Raw genomic sequence first — 9,890 nt, forward strand, 5'->3', positions numbered from 1 at the left:
TAAAGTGTATATGTCGTAGTTCTCCAGGTTGGGGGTTGAGCATTGGGCTAACAACCCACCTTGTAAAAATTAGATGTTATGAAACACCAACATGGTGCAGCTAAATACCAACTTTGATATAAATGGCCCTGGGAGTAAGTATTATATTTATTATGTGCATTAACACACACACACACACACACACACTGCCCTCATAACTCAAATCCTTTTTGTCTTGCATTTCCTGATGAAACGGACACAGTCTGTCCTGGCTCATTTTGAATACCTATATTTTCTGAGAGATTATGAGATTTACGTGTGTTGAACATCAATTAAGTCAATATTAACACCTTTTAGCTTTAATTGTAGGTGGTACTAGGTACCAGGGGGTACTGGCAAATTTTAAGCTTTGTTCCTCTAATTTCATGGGTTATGTCAAGTTGTAACGCGTCATGTGACTGCAAGTACTGATCACATTGGTGTCCAAATATTATTCATGAGACTGAGTTGTCTTATCTTATGAGAAATTATTACTTTTGAATTGTTCAATCAAGCTCTGAGGCTGCACAGTGGTTTGTATGATTTAAAAGAACTTCTAAGAGGCGTGTTCTCAGTTCTTTCAACAGAGTAAAGAATTCTGAAAAACAGGTTTGACTGTCTTTTATCAGAAGGAAATAAAAGGTAGAACAAACACATAAATAGAAGCTTAATATCTATTTATTTTATTATTCTGACACTTACCTGATTAGCAGATGCTTTTGGTTGTTCGCTGCATTTAAAATCATTTTCACGTCTTACTGAAACATGGATTTCTTCTTGTTTATTTATTTTTATGACATGATCCTTCCGGTTTAGCACCCTTTCTTGGGCTGTGAATATAACATTTTTAGGAGCATTTATTTTCAATATTTTTTTTTGGTTAGATAAATTGTGATACAATAATGAATTTTATGGCAAGAAAAGCATGCTTACCATTTTGATTTACAAAACTGATCTTGTAGATGTCTTTATCCACTTTGCTGACCACACACTCTCCTCCTCCAGATCGACTTCTTACTTTGAAGTATCTTTTTATGTGTTCAAGTGCCACATCAGAGAGATTACTGGCCTCAAAAAACACATCGTACAGGTAGTTCTCCATTTTTCATCTGTTGTTTGAGCTTTGAGGTGAGGATACTAACAGTAGGTGCTCATGCTTTCATTTTTACTTTGGCTCTGAGGTTTTAACTAAGACACTCCTCCAGCTTCCTCGTGATGCTGTGAGCTTGAAGAGTGCCCCCAGAAAACAAAATACACACAGCAAATTCATCTGAGTTAAATTCTCGGTGTTGAAGCATTTCAGAGTAAAGTGTTGACGTTAAAGAGTTAGATTTTGATAAATGAATATAATAAGAGTTAGAATTGATTTTATTCAGTGCGAAATCAAGGAGTTATCTTTTCAACTCTTGGTGGTGTTATTTCCAACATCCGGGAATTCATGCAGCCCCAGTCACTGAAGAATTTTCCAGACGCCATTTTTCATCTGAGGTTTAGAACAGCAACTGGTGAGTCAAACTACCTAAATGTTGGTATTTTACTGACTTTCTTTGAGGAAATACAGTTGTAAACATATTGTTAAGTTAATAACTTTAGAATGGAGTGACAATTTTAATCTTCTGCAGTTCATTCATGGTCGTTTGTGTATCTAGCTTAACTGCATTACTATTCACTTCTTTTCAAGAATGTTTTTATATATGCTCACGCATACATAGTGCATAAAAACATCAAATGTACATGTTCAACACATTTCTGTTACGCTTAATGCCATTTTGTGCGTTGTTACCCATCTGTAAAATAAAATCGACACTTCTCCTTTAATTTGAAGCAAACTAGCGAGGGACTCCCCGGAGCAGCCTAACGTTAGCCTACTCTGCCCGGATGCAACAGAGGACGGTTTCCATAAGCTCTGAAGAGTTTCTAAAACATATCTGGTGAGTAAATTAACATATGCTTACTTGTAAAAGGCTTCCTGACTAAAACATATGATTGTTTGTTATTCGTGTACGTTAATTTGGTTATTTTAAACACCGCGGCCCTTTTAAACTGGTTCATTCGTGGCCGTCCATATACCGTTAACGTTAGTTCATAGACTCGCGTGATAACGTACGCTTGAATTATATTAAGCGTTGACAACCATTAAAGTCGGAATGTTAACATTAATGTCTTTAAATGACCGCGTTTGCACTTTCTCAGGCATTTAAGGTTACAGAAGTCTCCCGGAAGTTGCGGGACTAACATTAACGTTATCCCGCAAACGCACAGAGACTCCCAGATGCCCAAGTAGATGCCCGCAAATGAATGATAATCTCCCGGAAATCGCGCGTCTCCCGCCCGGTCATTAAACACTTTGCACACCCCTCTCCACCGCATCCCTCCCAGCTCTTCAGGTACGTCGCGCGCAAGTCACCCCCACCGCTCTTTAGGTACATCGCGCGCAACTCATCCCATTGCTCTTCAGGTTCTCATCTCTCCCGCTACCTCCCGCAAATCAACTCTGTATCCCCCGAAAATTACTTTTCCCAACTCGGGATGTCTGACGTTAGTAAGTTAGGCTATTTATGTAGCCAGGAACATCTTAGTCAAGCTTTTTCTCCCGCATGATATTGTGCTTAAAACTATAGGCTAAACTTAGCATGTACTGTACACAACATTTCCTTTTTATTAAAGACAATTTAGTGCGTTGTAAACAGCCACCTGTCTGTAAAATTAATCAACTGATTCATATTTGAGCAGCCTAATGATGGTACAGGTTTGATTTGTAGATTTATTATCAATAATCAACATCTGAGTCAAAAGATATCTGAAAAAAATGTGAGGCATACTTTGTGATGTTCATCTCTCCTTTTATCTGAAGGTTATGCATATGTGTTAGATACTAATTTTTTGTTGTTTTTTTAACAGCCACAGTTCTCTATACAATAACACAAGACCCTGTGACGGTGGCTGATTAGAGACGGATGGTGTATTTCCAGAGTTGGTGAAATGACCAAGCACACCTTCTTGGTCATATGTGGTGATAATAATGAAGGTATGTTTGATAAAGTTCTGTATTTGTTTCACAATAAGCTGAGAGGGTATTAGAGCATTAAAGAATAATGAATGACATGAAGGTGATAAGTTTTGTATTGTGGGTGAACTGTTACTTAAATAATGTTTTGCTCTTTGCTTTGCACTTTTCCTCTTCTGCTTATCCTAATATTTTAGATTATATTTGGACCTGAAACATCTGCTTGACTCCAGTAAAGGTGGCGTCAATACTGGACCTGAAAGGGCCTAACAAGTTGAATCTGGTAAAGAAACATGCACGCGCGCACACAAGCACGCACGCACGCACACGCTTACAGAAAACTGTTGTTTATGAAGTTTATGAATATTTTTTACACTGTGGCCAATATTTTGGGGAAGTCAGCATCACTAAATGATATAAAAGATGTTAAGCTCCTCTAAATTTTGCTCCAAGTGTTGTGTTAAATTCAGGATTCTGGACAGACAGCTGCCTGTTTTTCCAGTTCTAGCCATAGTGGTTAACCTAATTGTTTTTGGAGATTCCAACAGTGATGTATGTGTTTTTTCTACTTTTCCATATCCTGTCACCTCAACCAGCTGGGAGAGTCAAGTTGTGGATCATCATGAAGATTTTCAAAAGGTGAGTTTAGATTTCTTGAATGTTTTATTTACTTTAAATGTTCTTTTAAATATATCATAGAATTTGATTGCAGTTTGTTTTCAAACATTTTTCTTTTCATGCTGAAGTCTTGAAGAGTTCTTAGATGAGCATCACCCTATATCCGTGCATCAGGAACCACCAGACGAGCGATCAGCAGCTACTACTGTACATCGTCATGGATAAAAAGGTCATCCTGTGGCTGGGAAGCACTTCATTCACAGGACATGCTTGATGAGATTTCCTTGCTCCAGTTTGTTTTCACACAAGTTTACAGCATTTATACCTTCATTTAAACTGCTGTGTTTGATATGGAGGACCAAGGAAACACCAGAAGTGAAAGATTTGCACGCCAAGTTGTTTAAAATGTAATTTCACAAGAAAACTATGAGTTCAGAAGAAAACTATGAGTGACGCTATATTGAACTTTCAAATTGCTCTGATAACACATCAAGTTTGGACCAAAGGACTGAAACAGCCTTATTGAGCACTGGTCATACATATTTTGTTTATACTGTCTGTACTAATAAAACATTTAAAGCATATTTGACATTGTTGCATTTTAAAAACTGAATGAATTGTTGAAGTGGTGAATGTTTTCAAATAAAATGTTTTTTCTTTTGTAATTTACAGTCTATTTTGCCTTTTTACCATATTTACACTCAAGAGAGTTGAATAAAATAACAATATATTACACCAGGCGGTGTTAAATATAGTTACATTTTTTAACTCTGCCCAGAGTTAAAATTGACCCTTTCTTCGGTGTCAATGTGCCAACCCTTTTGAAAGTGTTGATTTAACTCTGTTTTGAGTGGACCCCATGAGACACTTTCAAAGTGTTGAAATTAACACCCATAGAGTTGTTTTGGGTCCCCATATTTTGCTGTGCAGCTGAAGACAAAAGTATAAGATTTTAAATTGTAATTTTTAATATAAGTGATAATACTCTTTTGGCTTTGCCATGATGACAGTGTGTAATATTTCACTAGCTATTTTGAATAACTAGTATTCAGCTTAAAGTTTAATTTAAAGTCTTAAATAGGTTAATTTTTCAAGTGATTGGACAACAGTGGTTTGTTCTGTAGCCAGGTAAAATAATAATAATAATAATATAGATATAAGATAAAATTTCATAGGAGGGCTACTAATTTCATATATATATATATATATATATATATATATATATATATATATATATATATATATATATATATATATATATATACACGCACACACACATACATACACACACACTCACCTTTATTAGGCACACTTCCCATTTATCCTTCAGAACTGCCTTAATTCTTTGTGTCGAAGATTCAACAAGATACTGGAAATATTCCTCAGAGATTTTGCTCCATGTTGACATGATAGCATAACACAGTTGCTGCAGATGGTAACGCTTTCTTTTACAACCCGCAAAGTACCGCGTAAGTACAGTGAAATTACAGTGTACTTTTCTGTACGTACTGTGTAAGTATAATGAACGTATGTGTAGGTATCAGGGAACAAACCATAATGCTTGGGTAAAAAGGGGGTAACAACCAGATGTTCATCACGAAAATTACTGCGTAAGTACAGTGAAATAACGGTGTACTTTTCTGTACCTATAGTGTAAGTATAAATAACGTTTACGTAAGTATAAGGGAACAAACTGTAATGCTTGGGTAATAAGGGGGTAACAACCAGATATTCAGCATGAAAGGTACAGCGTAAGTACAGTGAAATAACGTTGTACTTTTCTTTAAATTGCAAAAGAACAAACCATAATGTTTGCGTAAAAGGGAGTAACAATAAGATATTCATCACGCAAATAAGTATATTAAGTTTACGATGTACATTTCTTTAAGTATTGTATACATATAAAGAATTATGCAGTGACAACCTATTGCTATCTGCAAATGTACTGTACATGCACCTGCATGAGTACATTAGTACTCTTACTCAGTGCTTGGGTTTTATATGGGGTGTTTAATGAATAAAAGGTTTACAGCCTGTGAAATTATGAACCCTTATTGTATACTGTATTTTAAATCTGCAATTCAATAAAAAATATATTTCCATACACTACTTACCTTATGTTTACTCGTCGATCTCACCAAAGCCATCAATGTCTCCATAACTCACTATCAACAAATAACTTTGCATGACATAGGCCTACCGTCAGGGTTCAGTGCAGATTAAAACAGGCTCGCATCTTTACTGCTGTTGCACAGGGGGGCTAACTGTTGCATTTCAGTAAATGTATAGCTGATGCTTTATAGAAAAATCTAGTAATTTGGTCTTCAATCAATAAAAACTGCTGCTGTAGTTTACTCTGTTCTTAGTGTTCAAGTATACACTAGTATGTTAAAGTTCAGCTTCTTCCCTCTTTGTTCCCTGTAGTTAAAGGGTAAATACAGTATTTGTTCCCTCCTTGTTCCCTGTACTTACAGGGTAAATACCACATTTGAGGGTTGTAAATTAAAGTGAAGCTTTGTTCCTCCCTTGTTCCCTGTACTTACAGGGTAAATACCACATTTGAGGGTTGTAAATTAAAGTGAAGCTTTGTTCCTCCCTTGTTCCCTGTACTTACAGGGTAAATACCACATTTGAGGGTTGTAAATTAAAGTGAAGCTTTGTTCCTCCCTTGTTCCCTGTACTTACAGGGTAAATACCACATTTGAGGGTTGTAAATTAAAGTGAAGCTTTGTTCCTCCCTTGTTCCCTGTACTTACAGGGTAAATACCACATTTGAGGGTTGTAAATTAAAGTGAAGCTTTGTTCCTCCCTTGTTCCCTGTACTTACAGGGTAAATACCACATTTGAGGGTTGTAAATTAAAGTGAAGCTTTGTTCCTCCCTTGTTCCCTGTACTTACAGGGTAAATACCACATTTGAGGGTTGTAAATTAAAGTGAAGCTTTGTTCCTCCCTTGTTCCCTGTACTTACAGGGTAAATACCACATTTGAGGGTTGTAAATTAAAGTGAAGCTTTGTTACCCCCTTGGTCCCTGTACTTACAGGGTAAATACCACATTTGAGGGTTGTAAATTAAAGTGAAGCTTTGTTCCTCCCTTGTTACCCCCTTGTTCCCTGTACTTACAGGGTAAATACCACATTTGAGGGTTGTAAATTAAAGTGAAGCTTTGTTCCTCCCTTGTTCCCTGTACTTACAGGGTAAATACCACATTTGAGGGTTGTAAATTAAAGTGAAGCTTTGTTACCCCCTTGGTCCCTGTACTTACAGGGTAAATACCACATTTGAGGGTTGTAAATTAAAGTGAAGCTTTGTTCCTCCCTTGTTCCCTGTACTTACAGGGTAAATACCACATTTGAGGGTTGTAAATTAAAGTGAAGCTTTGTTACCCCCTTGGTCCCTGTACTTACAGGGTAAATACCACATTTGAGGGTTGTAAATTAAAGTGAAGCTTTGTTCCTCCCTTGTTACCCCCTTGTTCCCTGTACTTACAGGGTAAATACCACATTTGAGGGTTGTAAATTAAAGTGAAGCTTTGTTCCTCCCTTGTTACCCCCTTGTTCCCTGTACTTACAGGGTAAATACCACATTTGAGGGTTGTAAATTAAAGTGAAGCTTTGTTCCTCCCTTGTTACCCCCTTGTTCCCTGTACTTACAGGGTAAATACCACATTTGAGGGTTGTAAATTAAAGTGAAGCTTTGTTCCTCCCTTGTTCCCTGTACTTACAGGGTAAATACCACATTTGAGGGTTGTAAATTAAAGTGAAGCTTTGTTCCTCCCTTGTTACCTGTAGTTACAGGGTAAATACCACATTTGAGGGTTGTAAATTAAAGTGAAGCTTTGTTACCCCCTTGGTCCCTGTACTTACAGGGTAAATACCACATTTGAGGGTTGTAAATTAAAGTGAAGCTTTGTTCCTCCCTTGTTCCCTGTACTTACAGGGTAAATACCACATTTGAGGGTTGTAAATTAAAGTGAAGCTTTGTTACCCCCTTGGTCCCTGTACTTACAGGGTAAATACCACATTTGAGGGTTGTAAATTAAAGTGAAGCTTTGTTCCTCCCTTGTTACCCCCTTGTTCCCTGTACTTACAGGGTAAATACCACATTTGAGGGTTGTAAATTAAAGTGAAGCTTTGTTCCTCCCTTGTTACCCCCTTGTTCCCTGTACTTACAGGGTAAATACCACATTTGAGGGTTGTAAATTAAAGTGAAGCTTTGTTCCTCCCTTGTTACCCCCTTGTTCCCTGTACTTACAGGGTAAATACCACATTTGAGGGTTGTAAATTAAAGTGAAGCTTTGTTCCTCCCTTGTTCCCTGTACTTACAGGGTAAATACCACATTTGAGGGTTGTAAATTAAAGTGAAGCTTTGTTCCTCCCTTGTTACCTGTACTTACAGGGTAAATACCACATTTGAGGGTTGTAAATTAAAGTGAAGCTTTGTTACCCCCTTGGTCCCTGTACTTACAGGGTAAATACCACATTTGAGGGTTGTAAATTAAAGTGAAGCTTTGTTCCTCTCTTGTTACCTGTAGTTAAAGGGTAAATACAACATTTGTTCCCCCCTTGTTCCCTTTAGTTTACAATGTAAAATCTTGAAGGCAGTGAAATAAATATACAAACACACAATATATTTCTTCTTTACTTTGTAACCTTTATTTTAATAAATAAGCATTTTAAAACACTTCATATTAATCAAACATTGTCTTGTCTATCATTGCCTATACTCATTCATTTTCTCTATGGCTTTGTCCTTTTGTTAATCTGGGGTCGCCACAGTGGAATAAACCACCATCTTATCTAGCATATGTTTTACGCAGTGGATGCCCTTCCAGCTGCAACCCATCTCTGGGAAACATCCATACACACCCACTCACACGCATTCACTACGGACAATTTAGTCTACCCAATTCACCTGTACCGCATGTCTTTGGACTGTGAGGGAAACCGGAGCACCCGGAGGAAACCCACGCGAACGCAGGGAGAACTCCACGCAGAAACCTTCTTGATGTGAGGAAACAGCACTACCTACTGTGCCACAGTGTTGCCACCCAGCTGCAACTCATCACTGGGAAACATCCATACACACTCATTCACACACATACACTACGGACAATTTTAGCTTACCCAATGTCACCACATATTTTTGGACTTGTGGGAGCACCCGGAGGAAACCCACGCTAACATGGGGAGAACATGCAAACTCCACACAGAAATGCCAACTGACCCAGCCGAGGCTCAAACCAGCGACCTTCTTGCTGTGAGGCGATTGTGCTACCCACTGCGCCTGCCTATACTCAAACAGCAAAATAACACATAATTTCCGTCCCCCTTTTTTTCTGGCATCTCTTGCTTGGCTTCCTCTTCTGCTCTTCTCAGCTTCCACTGAGGACTCTGATGGTGAGTGGCTGATGAAATCCCATGGGTCTTGCTGCTCTGCATTTATATAAAATATATGAACAGACAGAAAGGCTTTTAGTAAGCTATAGACATGTTTATTTTCCTGTTTAATGTGTGTGTAGTGGTTGTCCAACAATTTCACACACTAAACATTTACAGATACCATACACACACTATACATTACTATCAAACAAAAGTACTATCATCAGATCATATGGGAGATTGTGATCATTTATAGTGATAATAATTAAAGTGCAGAGGGGAAAAGTCTTAAATATATGTGCAGGCAGTATAGACTTTGAAGTAAAGATTATTTGCAGTTCAGTGTACATATTTAAATTCTGTGTTACTCATTAAATGGTAAGTAAATGTAACGTTTGGGTGAACTACCCCTAAGGTTAGTTTTTGATTAAAGTACATGTCTTAACCCATCATTAGTCCTAAATAAAGTGAAAGATAACATAATATGGTTGATGTACTGTTATGGACCCTTTTTACATTTCAGCGCAGTGAATGGGAAAGTACAACACATTTTTTTACAATCTTCTTTGCTCAAATAAAATGAAAACTTTACGATGGTGTTGTCTCGACAATTAGAAAAATAAAAAAATAGTGTGAAACTGATAACGCCAGCAAGAAGAGAGAATAACTTCTAATTTACTCATGACCATAGACACTGTTTGAAACACCTCGCACATGTAATCATATTATATAATACATACGTAAATACAAATAAATGTTATTTTATAAAAAAAATCATATAAAAAACTCAAGGATTTTAGATCCTGATGATCGTTAAACGCGTCATAACAGTGTTGTGAAAAGGGTGTAATTGTTAAAAATGGGTAC

At 37.2% G+C, this 9,890-nt stretch overlaps 1 protein-coding gene and 2 long non-coding RNA genes across 3 annotated transcripts in view; 1 reads left to right on the top strand and 2 right to left on the bottom strand.

Moving 5' to 3' along the window:
- parp14rs2.1 (poly(ADP-ribose) polymerase family member 14-related sequence 2.1) overlaps window positions 1-1,120 on the bottom strand; it is a 32,738-nt gene extending 31,618 nt beyond the window's left edge. Inside the window, exons 1-2 of the mRNA XM_087260159.1 lie at window positions 952-1,120; window positions 721-848 (exon numbers count right to left, since the gene is read on the bottom strand). Of these exons, the coding sequence (XP_087116285.1) occupies window positions 721-848; window positions 952-1,120 (297 nt within the window). The remainder of the gene's footprint in view (window positions 1-720; window positions 849-951) is intronic.
- LOC137496145 (uncharacterized) lies at window positions 604-4,308 on the top strand. The gene is made up of 7 exons (XR_015495253.1): window positions 604-660; window positions 1,024-1,523; window positions 1,844-1,949; window positions 2,920-3,046; window positions 3,223-3,308; window positions 3,622-3,664; window positions 3,772-4,308. It is a non-coding gene; the product is annotated as an uncharacterized LOC137496145 (long non-coding RNA).
- A 770-nt stretch (window positions 4,309-5,078) lies between these two features.
- Window positions 5,079-8,339, bottom strand: LOC141375435 (uncharacterized). The gene is made up of 3 exons (XR_015495313.1): window positions 8,089-8,339; window positions 6,887-7,640; window positions 5,079-6,318 (listed from the first exon to the last, which is right to left on the bottom strand). It is a non-coding gene; the product is annotated as an uncharacterized LOC141375435 (long non-coding RNA).
- Between the last annotated feature and the right edge of the window lie 1,551 nt (window positions 8,340-9,890).

The sequence above is a fragment of the Danio rerio genome, chromosome 7 (genome assembly GCF_052040795.2).
Source record: "Danio rerio strain M-AB ecotype USA chromosome 7, GRCz13ab, whole genome shotgun sequence".
Classification (NCBI taxonomy): domain Eukaryota; kingdom Metazoa; phylum Chordata; class Actinopteri; order Cypriniformes; family Danionidae; genus Danio; species Danio rerio.